Raw genomic sequence first — 22,105 nt, forward strand, 5'->3', positions numbered from 1 at the left:
CATTTACTTATGCAATGACACCTCACGTTAAAATTAAACTTAAATTACTGATGCATTTCAGAAGTTTAAAGATCTAGAGAATATTCCATCTTAGTTTTTTATTGTGGACTGGAGCTCACCACCACCTTCCGAAGGACAACTAGGGATGAACAATAAATGCTGGCCTAGCCAACGATGCCCACATGTCGTGAAAGAATAAAAAAAGCTCCACTACAGACCAGGCTAATGTTGTGAATCTATCTTTACAACTTAAGTCCTGGATTCATCCTTTCTGTGTCTCTCTGAAATCTCTCCAATGCATCACTTTACACACCAGAGCAGAAAATTAGATTTTTTTTTACAGTATAGTAAGTATGGCACTACTAATGAGTTATATGGGTTTAAAAGAAACTTACAAGCAAATGCTTTCAAGATACAATGCAACATTTGATTAGCTTTAATTGATAGCTTTACAGCAACAAGGGGATAAACAGTCAATCATCACATCAAATTCTTCCCTGCTGAAAATTTATTCATGATATCCATGTCTCACGTTTCCTGCACAATTTGCATTTCCTTAAATTTAGCCACATAAAAACAAGCTGCTATTCCTTATCTCAATAATACTTACACAGACTGGGGCACATTGAGGCCAACCCTTTTAAGCAGTTGCTCTTAACTGACGTGTTGCTCTAAATCCCTCTTGATCTTCACTCCTGGATTTAAGTATATGTCAGCCGGTAGAACAATCCATTAGGCTCAGCTGCTTGGACTCCAGTGTGGGTCATTGGGTGGAAGTTTCAATGGAAGCCCAGCAGGGTATTTTTCCCTAAACCTTCGATATTGTGAAACTCACTTGAAAATGCCTTTCAACAAACAACCATGTCCTATTTCTTATAGGTTGGTCTTTATGACTACAGAGAACAGAAAAATTGGACACAGCAATTGCTTTGTACATTGCAGCTTGTCAAGTTGTTCAGGATATTGCAACGTTTTTATTTAATTTCAGCAATGTAACAGTTGTCAAAGAGAGTAACAGGATTATTCTGATGAGGCTAAAAGCATTGTTTAAAGTGATGTCAAGAAGGTTTGATTTTCAGTTGTTCTGATATCGCCAAGCTCCTTGCATACTTGTTTGAAAGCAAGACTTTACTTGAAGATCACTTGCCGAAAGTAGCTTTTGGAATTGCATCTGCTAAAATTTAGCGAGTTCTGTAAGCGAGCTTGGCAAAATCATCACTTCCTTCTCCCTTTTTGTCTCCATTCACTAACCAGTCAAGGAACTTTGATCTAAAGAGCAACGGGGAACTCAAAAATGAAAGGCCAAATAGACCATTGGTGAATTTCATGCAGAACTCCCAAACAGATGCATTTTCAACACATCAATGCTAAAGAATAGTATTTTAATAAGCAAATCACACGTAGGAGCTTTTAACATGCTTGTGCTAACTGCATTCCTATGTGCAATATGTTTATGCTGGTGTAATTCATTGGAAATTAGTAGGATAGAGCCCGTAGAAAAATAGGGCATGCAGAAATGTAGGCCTGAATTTTATTATCCTGTCACTGGGAGCGGCGGTAGGTGTGCAAAATGACAATAGTTCCACCTGTGACGTCATTGGCCACGCACAGCCATTTAAAATAATGATGGCGGCCGATCCCCCCAATCGCGTGGCAGGGGCAGCAATGGTGACACCGTGCATGGCATCATCTGATGCTGGAGCAAGCGCTGGCATCATCCTTAAAAGGCTGCCAGCCCTGCATTTGCACCAGTGTGCTTTCATCAATATCTCCCTGAGGCTTCACTTGTGTGTTGTTTAAATTTCCTTTTGTTCTCTGCAAGCAGCCCTCCTGGGCCTCTTCCCCTTTACAGGCAAACCACTTGCAGAGTTCTCCCCCCACCAACATAAACAATCCACTTGCAGAGTTCTCCCCCCACCAACATAAACAATCCACTTGCCGAGTTCTCCTGCCCCTTCACAGACAAACCACTTGCAGAATTCTCCCACTCATACGCTTCCCCTAGATAACACCAGTAAAGTTACTTACCCTTTTGAGGCACCGAGGACTATTGCCTTAGTGGTGCCAGCTTTTTAAAGAGGCAAAACTGAAGGCACGAGTGCCACACGTCCAACAAAATATTGCAAACACCTGGTAAGAGTGCAATGAATGACATTCAAATGTGTGCTAAATAGTATTTAACAGATGTAAATGATCATGCTGTCACATCGGGCATAAGTGCCGCCACAGCACATCGCTGCCTGGGACAGAATCGGGAAGTAGCATTATGGTGTTGGGTTCTATGGCAGACGTCTCCACACAGATACTATAGATGCCCCCACCCCCCACTCCCCCCACCCCACTGCCTGAAATCCTGCCTTCCAGAGGACCTGAAAATCCAGCTTGGAGTCTGAGAGTATTGAGTGTTTTTGCATGACCTTCTCTGATTGGAATATTTACCTGTTAGACAGTAATGGAAACAGAAAAGGAAAATTTAGAAATTGCAACCTTTTGTATCTCCCAAGGTATTACTCAGGAATTGTTTGTAACCTCTTGATAGTTAGTGCAATTTTGCTGCAGACCAAATGCAAAAGCAATCCACCCATTCCTGTATTACAGTGAATTTACGGAACTGATATAATCACATAACTGACTCTAGGTCAAAATATATATCTGACAGATGTAACAGTTAAGAGAGAAGTATTAACTTAGATCTATGTGGCAGTTTTCATGTGTTTAGAATGTCCAAAAGTGTTTACTAACCAGTTAATTATTTTTGAAACATAGCCACTGTTAAGTAGGCAAGTATGACAATCAATCTGTACATCACAAGGTGCCACAAATAGCAATGAGATAAATCTGTTGTGGTCGTGTTTCTTGAGGGATACTCCCCTACATAGGCCACTTGGAGAATCTCCTGCTCTTCAAATCGTGTCTTGGGATCGTTCCAGCTGAATAGGTAGATGGGGCCCCAGACAACACTTCTGCATTTATGGCCGGGATTTTATGTTGGGCAGACGGGAGCTTGGCCACTGACTGAAAAGTTGGTGGCGAACCAGTTTCCGCCTCGCCTGGGAATCCATTTTGTATTTTACGGGTCCCCAGGCTTTAACTGTTCTGAGGCGGGACTTCCCAGGAGCGGGGGCCACTGCTGGGACTGCAGCCCAGCTGACAGCTGAGGAAGACATGGAGCGGGAGTTAAGGTAAGATTTGGTTGCCTTGCTGGGGGTAATCGGTTGGGCCCCGGGGAGGCAAGGGTGGTCAGTTGGGGGAAGGGGGTGGGCGTGTCGGGTGCTGGGGGTGGTTGGGGTAACGGGGGCGGCCCTCTTTCGGCCACCCTGTGCCCGATAAACAGGCCTGCCTCCTCAGGATGATCAGCAGCTGCCTGGCTTTCCCAGGTGGCGTTTCCTGGCTCCAGGACGCCCACTTGCCATGCGTAAAATCTGTGTGGAGGCGGCTGAAGGTCCTTAAGTGGCCACTTAAGTGGCTCCATTTTACCCCACCCCACCCCCATCCTGCTCGTTGGGGTGGCATAAAATTCCAGTCTATGTCTCATACAAGGAAATTACGTTGCTTGACATAGCAGCGTTCCCTCAATACAGTACTACAGTATCAGCATAGAGTACGTGCTCAAATCCTGGAGTGAACTTTCAACCGACAGTCTTCGGCCCTACAAAATTGCAGCACCGCCCAGGCAAGCTTTTTTTCATTGCTGAGTTTCCAATATCCAGCATCTAAGTAAGTGGGCATGCGTCATCAACCATGTCTGACTAACTGATGAATTGATGAATACCTCTATCAAATAAATCTTCTCTTCTCTAAAGAGAACAGCCCCTGCTTCTTCAATCTATCCATGTAACTGAAGTCCCTCAAACCTGGAACAATTCTCATAAATCTTTTCTTCACCCTATCTAAAGGCTTCACATCCTTCCTAAAGTGTGGTGCCCAGAACTGGACACATTACTCCAGCTGAGACCAAACCAGTATTTTATAAAGGTTCATCATAGCTTTTGTACTCTATGCCTCTATTTATGAAATCTGGGATCCCATATGCCTTTTTAACTGTTCTCTCAACCTGCCCTGCACGATTTGTGCACATATACCCCAAGGTCTCTCTGTTCTGCACCCACTTTAGGATTGCATCTTTATTTTATATTGCCTCTTCCTACCAAAATGTATCACTGATAGCTGGCACGGACACAATGGGCCCAAGGGCCTGTTTCTGTGCTGTATAACTCTATGACTCTATGACATCACAGTTCGCTGTATTAAATTTCATCTGCCATGTGTCCGCCCATTCAACCAGCCTGTCTATGTCCTCTTGAAGTATATCATTATCCCCTCACTGTTCACAATATTTCCAAGTTTTGTGCCATCTGCAAATTGATAAATTGTACCCTGTACACCTAAGTTTATTTCATTAATAAATATCAAGAAAAGCAATGGTTCCAATACCGATCCCTAAGGAATCCCACTGTACATCCTCTTGCAGTCCAAAAAACAACCGTTCACTACTACTCTCTGTTTCCTTTCATTCAGCCAACTTCATTTCCATGCTGCCACTATCTCTTTGATTTCATGAGCTTCAATTTTGCTGGCAACCCTATTATGTGGCATTTTATCAAACACCTTTTGGAAGTCCATGTACACAACAACATTACCTTCATCAACCTTGTTTGTTACCTCACGAACAAACTCAATCAAGTTAATTAAACAAATTTGCCTTTAACAAATCTGTGCTGGCTTTCCTTAATTAATCCACATTTATCCCAGTGACAGTTAATTTTGTCCTGGATTATTGTTTCTCAAAGCTCTCCAACCGCCGAGGTTAAACTGACTGACCTGTAGCTACTGGGTTTATTCTTACATCCTTTCTTGAACAAAGGTGGAACATTTGCAATTCTCCATTCCTCTGGCACCACCCTGTATCTAAGGAAGGTTGGAAGATAATGGTCAGTGCCTCCGCAATTTCCAGCTTTACTTTCCTCAGTATCCTTGACGGATCCCATCTGGTCTTGGTGACTGATCAACTTTAAGCACAGCCAGCCTCTCTAATACCTCTTTATCAATTTTTAGTCCATCCAGTGTCTCAACTGCCTCCTCTTTCACGATGACTTCGGCAGCATCTTCTTCCTTGGTAAAGACCAATGTAAAATACTCATTTAGTAACTCAGCCATACCCTCTGCCTCCATGCATAGATCACTTTTTCCGTCCCTTATCATTCCCACCCTCCTCTTACAACCTTTTTACTATTTATATGCCTATAGAAGACTTTTGCATCCCCTTTTATGTTAGCTGCCAGTTTCTCCTCATAGTCTCTCTTTGCCTCTCTTATTTCCTTTTTCACTTCCCACATGAACTTCCTAAATTCAGCCTGGTTCTTAGTTGTATTATCAGCCTGACATCTGGCATACAGACCCTTTTTTCTGCTTCATCTTACTCTCTGTCTCATTCATCATCAAGGGAGCTCTGGCTTTGCTTGCCCTACCTTACCCCTCTCATGGGAATGTGCCTCAACTGTACCCGAATCTCTCCTCTTTAAAGGCAGTCATTTTTCCATTACAGTTTTGCCTGCCAATCTTTGATTCTAATTTACCTGGGCCAGATCTGTTCTCACCCATTGAAATTGGGCCTCCTCTAATTAAGTATTTATACTCTCGATTGTTCCTTAGCCTTTTCCGTTGCTAACCTAAAACTTATGATGCAATGATCACTGTTCTCTAAATGTTCCCCGACTGACACTTTGATCCACATGACGCACCTCATTTCCCAGAACCAGATCCAGCAATTCCTCCAATATAAACTGCTCACTTCCATTTCAGCCTGACTAATGCAGCCTTTCAGGGTTTGTATTTCAGGGATAGATTTACCGAGAGACAAAAGAAGGAAATTTCAGGGAAGCAATTAATGTAATGTAAATTAATGAGCCAAGCGCATAGAAGCCATCAGCTTCCAGCAGACATAGTTATCCATGTCTGAAGGCAGATCCCATATTAAGCAATACAAGATGTAAGGTCTCTTCGTTCATTGTTCTGAAACCTGTGAAATTGCAATCTGGAAACCTGGAACAAAGTTGCAGACATATCCATGTGTGCTTTATTCCCCTTTTCTGTTGTCATTCCCAAAAGAGGTTTTAACTTCTGACCAGGAAGCCCAGCTTCTGTTTGAAGCTACCTGGTTCTGAATTGATTGTTGAACTTAGGCTGGTTTTCTCACTAAATGGAATGACTCAGCATCTGGATGTATTAAAATAACCATTCACAGAATTAACTAGAGCTGAACTTTTGCTTTGGGGATGGGAAACAGGAGCCGGGACTGTTTCCAGGTCCCTAACCCACCCCTGGAGAAATTAGTCATTTGTTGGTAATATGACTGGGGCACCCCCTTAATTAGCCAGGAGACAAGTTCCCTGCCCAATTAAGGTTGGCAGGCTGCTCTTGAAGTTGGAGGGCCAGTTAGAGGCCTTCCAGCTTCAGAGGAGCAGCCAGCTGCAATGAATGGTAAGTGACTGAGAGGGTACTTCAACATGAAGGTGCCCTCTGAACAACATTTAAAATAAAATTAAACATAGAGAAAGCAGCCAGGCCACCGCTGTGGGGTGGCGGAGGGGTAGGGACAGGAATTTCTTTACAGGGCAGCCTTCAGCTGCAACCGGACCTAAGCAGGCAGGAAGGGCCTGTAGGCCTGCCTGTAAAGCTTGCCACTGGGTGCCTGCCTCCAGGCAGTTGAACTGCCCCCTGTCATGTCCGGAAACTGAACGCCGACTGGGAAATCCCACACTCGGCCTCCCTTAACAGCCCTTAACAAGACTCTTAATGAGCCTAATTGGTTGCTCACCCGTTGGGGGTGGGCAGCCCTGCCGGACCCTGAACCCACCTTGGTCAAAATGGCCGATGCTGAGAACAGGGTCCAGAAACCGGCACGCTGGACCATGCCTGTATTTTCGGGCCCCGTCCATCTCTGTTCCCAACCTCGGTGGAGCCCAAAATTCCTGCCCAGAGAGTTTGTCTGGTATGTTGATCAGCTTTCCTCCCTCAGCCAATAACACCAAAAATAGATTAATTGATCTTTCTCTTCCTTCTTATTTTCATTCCTTTCTTTTTTTCCCCTGCTTTGCTTTTTCCTTCCCCCTCCTTTTTTCCTCCTCCTTCTCTCCACCTTTGTATTCCCTTTTTTTGCTTCCTTCCTTATTCTCTTTCCTATCGATTTCAATGCATTTAAAATATTTTAACAAGTAGTTACTGAAATGATTGGAATTATTGTGCAATTAATAGAGTAAATATACTTATAGTGACTTAGTATGACTAAAATCACAGCATTGTGAATCCCTAGAGGAGCTTAATGTTGAAATTCATTCTCTTAACACTAGCCATATTCTGTCAAGTTCACAATTCAAAGAATAGCTCTGGCGAGTTGGCGACATGGCACGCATATTTACTGTCCAGCTCGATAAGTAGGGTACGATTTGACAATCTATGTTGAGTAATTTGAATATTAGATTCCATATTGCCAGTTCAGATGATGTATAAATCTGAGATATTTATATCTCATTTTTTTTCTCCAAAAGCTACAACACTCACCCATTCATACCCATAGGAGGCAGTTTTATAGTCGATACCCTAGCATGTTCAAAGTTACAAATGTGATTCTGATACTTCATATCTTTACTAGACCGAAGCTCGTGTGAAAGTTATTGTTACGACCAGGTGAGAAAGAGGTCTAGGGTTCCCCTTCAGCCTTTACCTGGTCTTACTGTAACAGGGTTTAATTTTAAACACACTGTGTTTTGGCTCCTCCTTGATGAATCCTCGTTCACTGCTTTCCAATAATAGGCAAAGAAACCAGTACAAACAGCCTTTCTTAGATTTAAAGAAGAAAAGTTGAAATTTATTAAACTTAAACTCTAATTCGGTTAACGCTTATGGATACACGCCACGCCCCACACTAGCATGCATATGTGATACACACATGCAAATAGAGACAGAAAAGAGCAGAAGAAAAATAAAGTGGAAAGGTTTGAGGCAATATCTGAAGAGTTCTCGTTACGGTTCTTCGAGCTCACTGTAGGTATATTGATTATAGGTAGATCGTGCTTTTCGTTGGCTGCTAGTATTCTTCTTAAACCTTGTTTGCTGTTGGAGACTTTTCTGTCTTGGGGTTCATGTGTCTTCAGGGGATTGTGAGAAAGAGATGGGAGCAGACAGGAGAGATCTTCTCAGTCCAGGAGCAAACAGCTTTTTACCCAAATTGTTTTTACAAATTCAAAAAATTCAAGTTGCCCAGCAGGTTAGTCATGTGACTAGCTGCTTTGACCATGTTCATTTGTGTATTCGGCCATCTTAGCAGTCAACCTGGAATGCGAGCTCCCCCACCTTCAACGTCTAGTGATCAAAAGTCCATTGTGGGTTGAATGTATCAGAGAATGGCTGCTTTGTCCTTCCAAACACTATCTGTTTTGTTAATATCCAGATGTCTTTTCCAGCCACGGCTGATCTGTTTAACAAGTCTTGTTCACTCCAGTAACAGTTTAAAATCAATGTTCATGACATAATTAATGTGCCTTATTCTTGGCAGGTGGGGGCCTAGCATGACAGTCATGTTCTACACCACAAATTTCCCACATTAGCCTCAAAATTACTGAATCTGTTGCAGTCTTACACTTGCTAAAACTGGCAGAGATTGCCCTGAGACTGATTACACTCATCAACTCCTGACAGAATAGAGTGACATTCAATTTTGAATTGGTTTGATGCTGTACAACTGATAGAGGGAAGAGGCTTTCATCCTATTGGTCTGGCTGTATTGAAACCCAGTCCCAGAAGTGAAAGAATAGAAGACTATCCCAGTATCACCTGGTAGCCTGTTTGCTCCTTTATAGATTTTAATGATGCTTTAGTCAGTTTTTCTATTTCAATATTTTATTTCATGATGCATATGTGCATAATATTGGGATGTCAATGTATTTTCATGGGGGATCTAGCTGAAGAGAAACAATTAATATACTGCAAGCTGAGAAAGAAATCCTTTAAAGTTTTTACATATTCTTGAGCTATCTGACAGTAGCAAATATAAAATAATATTTCTCTAAACTGTTTTTATTACAACAGACTGAATATTCTTTTAACTGTGAATACATGCAAATAAGGAAATTAATGATCCTCTTAGAATACACTGCATGAAGAAATGAATTAATAAGTAACTAACGTGTCCTTTCACTGAACTATCATTGTATGAAGAGATCACTTGAATTCAGGCATAATAATTTTAGAGAAGTTTCACTGTATAAGATTGCCTAAATAGTGTTCCTGAGGCAAAATTGAATCAATCTCTATTTGCCTTTATTTTGCTTGAATTTGAGTTCAAGAATTGATTATGAATCCATTCTACCCAAACCTGAAATTAATCTAATCAGTCTCAGGGCTTTATGCTACCTCATTCAATAATTTTGTGGCATTAGCATGAGTCCACTGAGCAAATTTATTTAAAATAGAAGCAAGAAATGCTGGAACCACTCAGCAGGTCTGGCAGCATCTGTGGAAAGAGAAGCAGCGTTAACGTTTCGGGTCAGTGACCCTTCTTCGGAACTGACCCGAAACGTTAACTCTGCTTCTCTTTCCACAGATGCTGCCAGACCTGCTGAGTGGTTCCAGCATTTCTTGTTTTTATTTCAAATTTCCAGCATCCGCAGTATTTTGCTTTTATTTTAGAGCAAATTTATTTCATGTGGCACTTTACAGTAAAGATTTTTGTCCCATCATGGTGGGCTAGATTTGAACCCAGGCTGTAAAGGCGAAACGTTAGTTTTCGAGCCATCGCCTCACTTAGATCCTCAGCCTGTCATTTCCATTCTACTTGTAGTTGGGTTCAGTTTCATGAGTCCTGTGCCTGAATGTCACTGCATTCTGCCTGCAGTTTGACATTTAATAATCTATGTGTTGGTTGTCACTCTATTCTCCTTGCAATTGAAATGAGCTTCATTCATTCATGGTCTAGCTGTAGTTGTAGTGAATTTAATTAGTTCTAGCTCTGTCTTATCCACATTACCATTATATCTTTGTGTGCATTAGTTCAAAGCCGTGCAGATAAGATCGTAAGATCATCAGAAATAGGAGCAGGAGTGAGCCATTTGGCCCCTCGAACCTGCTCCTCCATTCAGTAAGGTCATGGCTGATCTGATTGTGGGCTTCCACTTTCCTGCTGGCCCCCTATAATCTTTGACTGCTGTGTCAATCCAAAATCTGTCTAACTCAGCCTTGAATAATATTCAATGACCCAGCCTATACTGTTCTCTGGAGAAGAGAATTGCAAAAATTAACAACTCTCTGAGAGAAGAAATTCCTCCTCATCTCCATGTCAAATGGGAGACCCCTTATTTTTAGACTGTGCTCCCAGTTGTATATTCCCCCACGAGGGGAAACATCCTCTCAGCATCTACCCTGTCAAGCCCCCTCAGAATATAGTATGTTTCAATAAGATCACCTCTCATTCTTCTAAACTTCAATGAGTATAGGACCAACCTGCTCAACCTTTCCTCATAAGATAACACCTTCATCCCAGGAATCAACCCAGTGAAGCCTCCAATGCAAGTATATTCCTCCTTAAGTAAAGAGACCAAAACTGTACACAGCACTCTCGGTGAGGTCTCATCAATGCCTTGCACAGTTGCAGCAAGACTTCCCGATTTTTATACTCCATCCCCCTTGCAATAAATTTCAACATTCCATTTGCCTTAATTACTTGCTGTGATTCATGTACAAGGACATACAGATCCCTCTGTACCACAACATTCTGCAGTCTCTCTCCATTTAAATAACTTTCTGCTTTTCTGTTCTTCCTACCAAAGTGGACAACCTCACATTTTCCCACATTATACTCCATCTGCCAAATTTTTGCTTGGTCACCTAACCTATCTATATCCTGTTGAAGACTCTTTGGGCTGGATTTTATGGACTCCCTTGAGGCGGGGTTGGAGAAGGGGTCGGTGGGGGGAGGGGAGCGCCCGTAGAATTGCGACAGATGGTGGGGGATGGAGGACCCATTGCCGCCCCATCACAAAGTGATTTGGGTGGCACAGTGGCGCAGTGGTTAGCACCGCAGCCTCAGAACTCCAGCAACCCGGGTTCAGTTCTGGGTACTGCCTGTGCGGAGTTTGCAAGTTCTCCCTGTGACTGCGTGGGTTTCTGCCAGGTGCTCTGGTTTCCTCCCACAGCCAAAGACTTGCAGGTTGATAAGTAAATTGGCCATTGTAAATTGCCCCTAATGTAGGTAGGTGGTAAGAGAATTGTGGGGATGTGGTAGGGAATATGGGATTAAATGTAGGATTTTGCCAAAGGAGGGATGGGCCAATGACTACCTTCCTGCCCAGAGGCCCATTGAGGCTCTTAAGTGCCTATTAATGGCCACTTAAGGGTCTCTTACCACTGCCGCTGGGATGTAACCAGTGGGGTGGGCGCCTTGTAAGATGAGGCACATTTTCTGCGGGCTTTGGGGGTTTCCCTCCTCCGTGGGCAATCTGTGACCCACAGAGGACCCCTGCTGGCAAAACCTCCACCTCCATGTACCTCTCTATTCCTGCACCACATCCACCCCAACCCCACTTTTTGCCACAGCCTTGCAGACTGGCCCTGGGGACACCGCCTCACTTGCTTGTGGATGGGTTTCCAGCTCTGGGCCTGGATCCAAGGCCTCTGCAGTACCAGCAGTGGCTACCATTCCCAGTAACGCTGCTCATACAGCTGAGCTGCCAGCCCTCTTATTGGCTGGCAGCTCTTGGAGGTGGAATCCCTGTTTTTACAGGGAAGGAGATCCCGGCGCCGAAAACTTTGCCTCCAGAACAACAGAGGATCGTGCCGCGGGGGTGCAAAAAGGTTGAGGTGGGTTTCCCCCGCCTTTTTGGCCTGGCACTTGGAGCCCTGCTGCCCCCACAAAATCCTCGCCATTGTGTTCTCCTCACAACTTGCTTTCCTACCTACCTTTGTATTGCCAGCAATTAATTATTGAATGGCTACAATGCACTCGTTCCCTTCATCCAAATCATTAATGTAAATCGTACATAGTTGAGGCCCCAACACTGATCCCTGTGGCAGCCCATTGGTTACCGTATGACAATCTAAAAATAACCTATTTATCCAACCTGTTAACGAGTCAATCCTCTCTCCATGCTGATAAACTGCCGCCAACACTACGAGCTTTTATCTTGCGTAGTAACGTTTTATGTGGCACCTTATCGAAGCAACAGACTCATCCATGAAAGCACAGAACAAAATGTTTTCTCATAGTTTTTGGCCTGGGTTGAATTTTCCTCATCACATTGTATGAATATAATAGGCTGCAAAGCATGTTGGAATTGTTGTGTTCTTTTAAATCCACTTAGTTTTTTTTTAATTAGATGTGAACAGGAGTTGGCATGTTTGAATTTTAATTAATAATTCTGTTCTGATTTTTTTTGTTAATGATTGCATTCAGTGTTGCTTGTCTGGAGTGTAGTTTTGTTTAATTTATCGTATGCGGCCTGGTTATTGTAGAGCAATAATGCTGGCCAATAATATAATTATCTTTATTGTTGTAGTAATTATGAAGAATTATGCCTACTTTGTCAAAAATCAGGATTGTATTTTGAAATCAAGCATGGAAACAAAATTTAAAGTGTGCTGAATAACGGAAAGAATTCTTCACAAAATAAAGTTGTACTATTTCATGATGAGACAGCCCTAAGAACAAAATTTCTGATCATGCAATTGAGGTTCATGTTGAGGCAGATAATCTGCTAGTAACACCTCTGAGTTACCCACTGCAGACTTTTATTTTTGTTTTCAATTTTCTTCACTTCCCTCCTATAAGCATTGATAGTTTCTCAAAGGGCTTATAGCATATCTATCACTCAAGTGACCAACATTAATGTACAATCCCAGTGAATGTCCGAAAGCAATTCAACTGCAGTGGGTATTGCAGTCAAGTGCAATCTGGCTTCACCCGATGTCCACATGCATTTTGGATCTTTACAGAGAAGACTTTAATTCCATCAGTCTCGGCTGGATTTAACCCCGGATCTTCAAAATATGAACGTAGGAACAGGAGTAGGCCATTTCGCCCCTCAAGCCTGTTTTGCCACCATTCAATGAGATCGTGGCTGATCTGTGACCTAACTCCATAAACTCGCCTTTTCTCCATATCCCTTCATACCTTTGGTTAACAGAAATCTATCAATCTCAGAATTAAAATTAACAATTGATCGAGCATCAATTGCCATTTATGGAAGAATGTTCCAAATTTCTACCACCTTTTGTGTGTAGAAGTGTTCCCTTATTTCACTTCTGAAAGGTCTGATTCTAATTTTTAAACTATGCCCGCTAATCCTAGACTGTCCAACCAGTGGAAATAGTTTCACTCTATCTACCCTATCTGTCCTCCTTAATATCTTGAAAATTTTGATCAAATTACCCTTAACTTTCTAAATTCCAGGGAATACAACCCTAGTTTGTGTAATCTCTCCTTGTCATTTAACCCTTGAAGTCCTGGTATCGTTCTGCTAAATCTATGCTGCATGCCCTCCAATGTCATTATATCCTTTCTAAGTTCTGGCACCCAGAACTGCTCACAGTATTGCGGTCAAACTATGGCTTTGTATAGTTGAAGCAAGACTTTGTCCCACTTGTATTCCGGTCCTCTAGATATGAAAACCAGCATTCCATTAGCCTTTTAAAAATTATTTTCTATACCTGTTTATGATATTTTAATGATCTATGGACCGGGACTCCCAAGTCTCTTCAGAATTCCATTATTTCCAGCTTTTCACTTAAAGGGAACCTACACATGGAGGCAGAGGGCATGGCTCAGGTATTAAATGAATACTTTGCATTACTCTTTAGCAAGGAAGAAGATGCTGCCAAAGCCACAGTGAAAGAGGAGGTAGTTGAGATACTGGATAAGTTAAAAATTGATAAAGAGGAGGTATTAGAAAGGTTGGCTGTACTTAAAGTTGGTAAGTCACCAGGACCAGATGGGATGCAACCGAGGATACTGAGGGAAATAAGGGTGGAAATTGCGGAGGTACCAGCCATAGTTCTCCGTGGATGTGGGGGTCATGCCAGAGGAGTGGAGAATTGCAAATGTTAAAAAAGAGTGTGAGGATAAATCCACCAACAACAGCCAGTCAGTTTAACCTTGGTGGTGGGAACATTTTTAAAACTGAGCATCTGGGACAAAATTAACAGATAAGAGGACATAAACTGCTGGTGAAATGGCCAGACATGTGGCAGGTGAAATTTAATGCAGAGAGGTATGAAACGATATATTTTGGTAGGAAGAATGAGGAGAGGCAATATAACATAAAGGGTACAATTCTACAGGGGATGCAGGAACAGAGAGACCTGGAAGTATATGTACATAAATCATGAAGATGGCTGGGCAGGTTGAGAAAGTGTTTTAAAAGGAATATAATATCCTGGACTTTATAAATATAGGTATAGCATACAAAAGCTAGAAAGCTATGATGAATCTTTCCAAAACACTGGTTCAGCCTGAACTGAAACATTGTGTCCAATTCTGGGCACCGCACGTTGGGAAGGATGTGATGGCTTTAGCAAGAGTGCAAAAAAGATTTATGAGTATGGTTCCAGGGATGAGGGACTTTAGTTATGTGGATAGATTGGAGAAGGTAGTGTTGTCCTCCTTAGAGAAGAGAGGATTGTGAGGAGATTTGATAGAGGTGTCAAAATTATGAAGGACCTAGACAGAGTAGATAAAGAGAACGGCTCTCATTGCCGGAAGGGTCGAGAACGACAGAAAGCTGATTTAAGGTGATTGGCAAAAGAATCAACAGCAACATGAGGAAATCTTTTTTATGCAGTGAGTAGTTACAATCTGGAATACACTACCTGAGAGTATCGTGGATGTAGAATCAATCGTGGATTTCGAAAGGCAATTGGATAAGCACCTGAAGAGAGAAGGGCAGGGCAGTGAGACCAGCTGAGTTGCTCTTGCAGGGAACCAGCATAGACATGATGAGCTTCTGTGATGTAACCATTCTATGATTTAGAAAGTACACTGTTCTGTCCTTTTTTTGGTTCAAAGCGGATGACCTCACTTTTGCCCATTTGTAATTTTAAACTTCCATCGACATTGCTTACAATGCTGCCGATCTTTGTGTCATCAGCAAATTTGGATATGTGGCTTTCTACACCAGCATCTCAGTCGTTAATAAATACAGTGAGTTGTTAAGGCCCTGACACAGATCCTTGTGAGACACCACGAGTTGCATCTTGCCAATTAGAGCACCTGCCCACTTTCCCTACTTTCTGTTTCCGACCAATCAGCCAATTTCCAGCAGGTTAATAATTACCTTCAACTCCATGAACTTCAACTTTAACTTATGGACTCTTTAAAGGGACTTTATCAAATGCTTTCTGGAAGTCCACATAAATACCATCCATAGAAATTCCCCTGTCCACCTCTTCAAAAAATTCAATCAGATTCGTCAGGCATGACATGATCAAAGAAGCTATTTTGTATTCTGTATTAATTATTGTATTAATCACTGTATTAAGTAGTAACCTGTTATGAAACGAATGATCAGGCAGACACAGGCAGCAGAGCACCACAGACACGATGTTGGCAGGGCAGGATGCAGAAGAAGGCTGTTCCATCGAAGGAGGGTTTATAGGCAACGCTTCAGCTTCGTAGATCTTTGACAGCAGTCGTGCCATAGAAGACTGCGCTTCTTGTGGCAGGTGGTCGCGAGCATCTGCACTCTTCTGGATCATCAACTCAAGCCCCAGGGTGCAGGTGGTGATTCAGTGCCCATGGCTGTTGGTGATAGTCGCCCTTAACTTTTATGCCGCCAGCTCATTTCAGGCATCGGCTTGGGACATTTGTAGAATTCCTCAATCAACCGCACATGCCTGTATCACGCAAGTAATAGATGCCCTATATGCTGGGGCTTCTGAATACATTGATTTCATCAGGCACAGAGAGCTGTCGGATTTGCCTCAATAGCAGGATTCCCTCATGTTGTGGCGGCATTAGACTGCACCCATTTAGCCATTAAGATGCTGTCCGAGCAGGCGGTGTCTTTCATGAATAGGAAGGGCTTCCACTCCCTGAACTTTCAGCTCATCTGTGACCACTGTAAATTCTTCATGTAGGTTTGCTTAAGGTTCCCGAGTATCTGTCATGACTCCTTCATTCTTAGGCAGTCTCAGGTCCCTCAACTGTTCAGCCCACCACATGGCCTCCGGGAATGACTTCTGGCTGACAAGGGGCATCCATTGAAGGCATGGCTCATAACGCCCAGGTATAACTGATAGAATTGCTCCACCAGGGCAACTATTGAACAGGCCATAGGACTTTTCAAGATGTATTTCCGGTGCCTTGACCGCTCTTGGGGAGTCCTCCAGTACGCATCTACAAGGATTTCTTGCACAGTGGTCATGTGCTGCGCTTTGCACAACATGGCGATGCAGCGAGGAGAGGAGCTGGAGAGAGGTGACTGGCTTGAGTGCTAGCTAATCTCTGAAGAGGATGAGGAGGGTGAGGAGGAACTGCACCCGATGCATGCTCCCCGTGCTGAGGCTCCTCTGAGCAGGTAGCTCTCCATGGCAGAGATGTGAGGGATGCCACCATACATGCCAGGTTTTCCTAAGATGGTCTCAGACTGCAGTCACCAGTTTCAGACATGCCTCCCTTGATTCGTTATCGGCTAATGCCTGATCTATCTCAAAACAATCACCTAAGCCAGTGCTTCCTAACTCATGCCTTCCCCCATCCCACTGTCACATTTCTTGCCAGGCCTACATATAACCTGCGGTCTAGGGAGCTTATAAACAGGCCTTTTATGTGAGCTTTACAGGAACGACATGGCACTTATGAAGTCAGAAGCGAAAAAGTATTCATTCACATAAAGCATCAGAACCGTTAACAATCAATGAAAAAGACATGCATGTGTTGCCCTTGGTGAAACTACTGTAATTTTCAAGATCTTTGACACGATCTTCTCTGTGGTTCTCCCCCTGTGGCTGAGGCCAATGTGGAGGCAGCCTGCTTTGTTCCCTGATGTGCCAAAGGAGATGCCCATGGTCACCATTCTCTGGGTTGGCATGCCCATGAGGGCTCAGCCACAGACTACCCCACCTGCATATATGCAGCGGGCATCCTCAGTCATGGTGGCAGGAATTAGAGGGGCCAGGAGGCCAGCTGTTGTCTGTGGGATGCCTTGAGGAGGAGCCCCATCGCCAGTTGGCTGGCCTGCTTCGGCCCTTTCAGGGCACAACTGCGCCTGGGTGCTGTGCAGGAGTGAGAGAGCATCTGCCAGTGCTTCCAAGCATTTACATGCTGTCACTGCAACAGTACTCTTAAGGCTTCTGAACATTGCAGCCACAATTGTGCAGGCCATCTCGTCGCTCCCTGAGCATGGCCAGTCTTTCAATGGAGTTGCTCATGTGCTTGTTCAACTGTGATATGGTGAGACTCATGGAATGGATGGACTCCTGCATCTTCAGGCCTAGCACACACAGCATTAAGGAACTCTGCCAGGTGTCCACACATTTCCCTTTGCTGCTCCTCAAGCAGCCTCTTTGTGAATAACCCCACCCCCCCACCCCCCAACCAGGCTCATCATCTCCAGCGACGTGAGCATACCTGGTGCTATCCTCTGCCCTCTGATGGGGATTATCACCAACCTCTACTGCCTCCCTCACCTGCTCACCTGTGCTGTGCTCGTCACCCTGTAACATACGTACCACATGTGGCACATGTACAACTGAGGTGCCTGTATCTGCACTGGTGGATGGTGCACTTGTGTCATGTGAAGCTGCATCCTCCGAGTCTCCATTGCCCTCAGAGCCATTCGCTTGCTCCTGCTGGTCCTCTGGCATTGGCCCTGTCATGTTAAGGAAACATATGTTAATGAATGTGACATCTCTGCTTCCCTTCCACTTCACAGTTTTGTTACTGTCTCAATTGCCAAAGTCTGTAAATAAGCTAAAATATGCTATATCAGTTACATAAGAGTGCCATTTCTCATGCATAAGACTTTCACCTTCTCTCAGTCGAGGCCCCATTTAGCCCTCGGCCATCGCATACAATCGCCAGGGCCTCCTCTTCCATCAGTGTCAGAGCAGCAATGTGGGCTACTCCGCTCCCACTTTTACCCCTCTCCTGCCATTATCTGCTCTCTTTTCCTGCAGCGCCTCCACCTTAATCTCAAGGGAGGCATCCGAGAATCGTGGTGCCATCCTTGACCTCCTTACCTCATTATGCTCATCTTGAACACTCCTTCCAGTCAGCAGTTTTAAACTTCCTCCAGCCACACAGTAGACTGGCTGGTCATCTTTAAATATGCCGCCCAAAATCATTGTCCCACCTCTCAATCCCACCTGCCATCCTTAATGGGACGGCGAATGTGGAGGCAGCAACGTAATTGGCTGCCTCCAGGAAGATTCGCCTTCCCAGCTCACCTCTGATCCCTGCAGGATTGGGACCAGGAAATGGTCCCGACTCACGCTTATGTCCTATCACCATAAGATTGCACCTTTAATGTCCTCAGTGCAGAGGGAAATCAGAGGAACTTGAAGTCATGTAGGAAAATGAGTATTGGTAAGTCGATCCACAGCCCAGCAATGCGCTTTAGAGATGTAATTCATTTGATGGATTTGGGTGCATGGTTAATGTTCTACTTTATTACAATGAAAAATTTTGGCATGATTAAATATTTCTTGCTATTATAAGAGTATTATTCATGATAATCGAACTAGACTTTATTATTTCATGATTTGGGTTGACAAGGAGCTGAATAAAGTATGTGAGCTCCCATTAATTCCAGGCTCATCTAGGCTGTAATTTGAAAGTTCAATATCTTTCACTTCTTTATGATTGAACTTTAATTGAAGTTCAGGGATGCTTCCAGCTTCCCTTTTGTTCAAATCAATAAATAAGTTACCACTAGTACAGGGGACAGATTATACATTATTGTATTAGCTGAAGTGTTGTTATATTATTAAATTTGAGATTGGTTTCAGTGTGCTTTGAGCTTTTAACTTTCTTCAATGAAATTCCAAATCAATACATTTGTTTTTCACAGAAATATCTGGCTCTGCAGAAGAGATCCCCCTTGTTCGCTGGAGGCAGCAGTGGCTCGAGAATGGAACGTTGCTTTTCCATGTCCACCATCAGAATATAGCTCATCGTTTACCAGGCCTAAGACCAACCATCTACTCCCAAACTGATTCTGCTGAGGAGGAACTCCGAATCCTTCACATTTCTGTGATGGTCAGTTGCTCTATTTCAACATTTTCTTCCATTTTGATGATTGATTTGAAATTATTTTCAACCTCCTTTGTTAACTTTTTAAAACTTAAACATCTAAGTTCATGTAGTTCTCAGCTGAGGTGAATGAGATATGTTGTTTGCTCTGTCTTTACTGGAGGGTAGAAATTGATGTGTCGGTTTTCCATAACAATCTTGATATTGCAAAGACGATGTTTGGAGAATTGATGCTTGCAAAGATTATCAACAGTCACATAATGAATAGATTCAAAGTCTTTGAAAAATGGCAAATCTTGCAGTCCTTACAGTTGAACAAAATTTCAGTGAAGGGTAACACCAAGAGACTAAATCTATATGTCCTCCGTTACTGTTGTACTGATTTGAAAAGTTTGTATTGATTGATAACAGTACAGTTGACAATTTGTTCTCATACTTTTAGCAATGGAAAGTCCTGTGCCTTAGTCTCTGTTGATGGACACAACTGTACTCTCTCAAAAATGGCCAGATTTTAGATTACTTATATTAAGCGTTCTCTAATGATGGGTAACAATGTTTTAGGATGGATAGCAAAGTAACAAGTTCTGTCTAAAATATGGTTGCTCTAACCTTTCTGGAAATAACAGAGTATCCTGACCTATGGTGATGAGCAGTGGTGGACACACTCCATTGGGATGCATAACAGATTATTTTTTGTATTGAGTAACTGTATACCCTGGTCTCGAATAATACACAGCAGCGTACTTTCATTCAATGAATGTTCGCATAATTGCCAAATCAAATTTAGTGACAATTGCAATTGAAAAATTAATGGAATGCCAGAATTGGGACTTGATGCTTCTGAGAGGTTTGGGTTGACATGGAGGATGAAAGTTGCAATCTTTCAGGAATCCCGCTAGATCACTGACAATGCAATCTTTGCTCGCATCCATTTCTCACTGAGCTAACCCTGGCAGATACTCTGAGACCAAGCGTATATTAATATTTTGGGCAGGTGCTAGTTCTGATCCTGCTAGGTTGCCTGCCTTGATAGGTAAGGGAATTTGTTGGAGCAGTCCATGCCCCTTTAATTTTTCAAAACCTTCTCCACTACCTTAACAATACTGAACAACAAAAAACAATTGTATTCTTGATGCTCAGCATTGGTAAAGCATGAATGACAGAAAATGTCAGCAGATGTGTTCCCATTATGAATATTTCATTTGAATGCACCAGAAAACAGGTGGTAAATCTTTGGACGAGCAATGATTAGGATTTGAGACCTATCTATTTTGAAATCCCAGCCAAGTAAGAGACGCTTTTTCAATTTTCTAACGTTATTCTTCTGTGGTATATGAAGCTTTAATTCTTATGTTTGCATATTCTGCTCTATTATTGGACTTTAAATAATTAAAAGCTACTGCATTTGTACTTCTATCTGTGCATTTGCTGCAAGTCCTCTGCTGCAATTGGGGTTGAACCTTTTATTGCCATAAATGAAAACAAAATGTTTCAAGATTAAGATGAAAGTTAAAATGAGGATTAGTTGATCTATGTTGCTGAAGATCAGGACTATGATCAGCCCAATGATAGATAGGCATAGGAAAAAAAGTTCTAACCTGTTGTTGAAAGGTATGTTTCAAAATTTTACTGGCAAACATTTCAGTAACCTGTGAACTGTTGGCTCTAGAAAGACCCTGACCGAGCAGACATTTATTAAATGAGAACCATTTACCTTCCAGCAGAGCTTTTGGAACTGAGTTCATTAACAATGAATAGATTAATTGCTTACTTTCAAAGATAAGTGTTAAAGTATTTGGAGAAGAGGATATAGTGCTACTAAAAGCTTGCGACGGAATGTTTAATATTTCATCTGAACGAGCCAGCAAGAGGAGGCCCTCGTCTAGATTTTGGGTTTCAGTATTAAAGAAGATCAGGAGCATATGTCAGAAATAGTTTTAATGCAAATGTGTTGAGAAGCAGGACACGTTTACATAGTGGTATTAAATTGTGTTAGAACTTAGTCCAGAAATACTATGGGTGATTCTCACCTTTACTGCCCGGGCAGTTAATGCTCAGAGCAGCTTCCACTCAATGCCTGGAATTTTACTGAGCTCCCAACGTTGGGCTCCATGGCAGGGGGTGGTGGGGTGAGGCAGGTGTGCCAGAAGATCATTCCAGCAGTGGTCCGCCACGGAGCCCGACGCCAGGAGTGCCGTGCCCGATCTTCCCGGCGGCAGTGAGGCTCCATGGCGGCCACCCCGACCGCAGAGCGACAGGACCTGGACTAACCTATTTAAATTAATTAAATGAATACATTTAAATAAAATCGACAGTGATCTTACCTTGGGGTCGTGATCGTCCAAGTGGTGGCCGGCATTGACGCATCCAGGGAAAACAGGCGCCACGGTGGTGGGGAAGGGGGGATCTTATGATTTTTAGTGGGAGGGTTAAAAGACTCTAATGCAAACTATTAGTGTAGGGGATGGTGGGAAGGGGACATCTCTGCACTTTGATCGGTTTGGGGGGAGAGCGGAAGGTCAAGTTTTGAAGGTCAGTGTTTTGGGGGGAGCGGAGAAAGAGGGCAAATGTTGAATTTAATTGTTATTGGGGAGAAGGGGTGATAGATTTATCGGCGGTACATTTGGGAATTAGCCCTTTAAAAATGGTGCCTGCGCACAAGCAACTGATGCCATTTCTGGCGTTGGAGAGCCCACTCCTTCCATGTGATTTCAGGGGGGGTTGTGGGGCGGGGTGCGGTGGGGGCGGCCCGACCGGCTTGGCGGGAGAAGAAAATCCAGCCCAATGAGCCCATCCATTGAGCTCAATAGAATAAAAATCAGACAAGTACTATCAATGCGGGAATCCACTCTGTCAGATTATCATCCC

The 22,105-nt window shown here is 43.1% G+C and overlaps 1 protein-coding gene across 1 annotated transcript in view; it reads left to right on the forward strand.

Annotated features, from left to right (window-relative positions):
• The window catches only part of astn1 (astrotactin 1), a 2,863,484-nt gene that overhangs the window by 455,296 nt on the left and 2,386,083 nt on the right, over positions 1-22,105 (forward strand). The window contains exon 2 of the mRNA XM_068038084.1: positions 19,056-19,243. Coding sequence (XP_067894185.1) covers positions 19,056-19,243 — 188 coding nt within the window. The remainder of the gene's footprint in view (positions 1-19,055; positions 19,244-22,105) is intronic.

Source organism: Heterodontus francisci, chromosome 8 (genome assembly GCF_036365525.1).
Source record: "Heterodontus francisci isolate sHetFra1 chromosome 8, sHetFra1.hap1, whole genome shotgun sequence".
NCBI lineage: Eukaryota > Metazoa > Chordata > Chondrichthyes > Heterodontiformes > Heterodontidae > Heterodontus > Heterodontus francisci.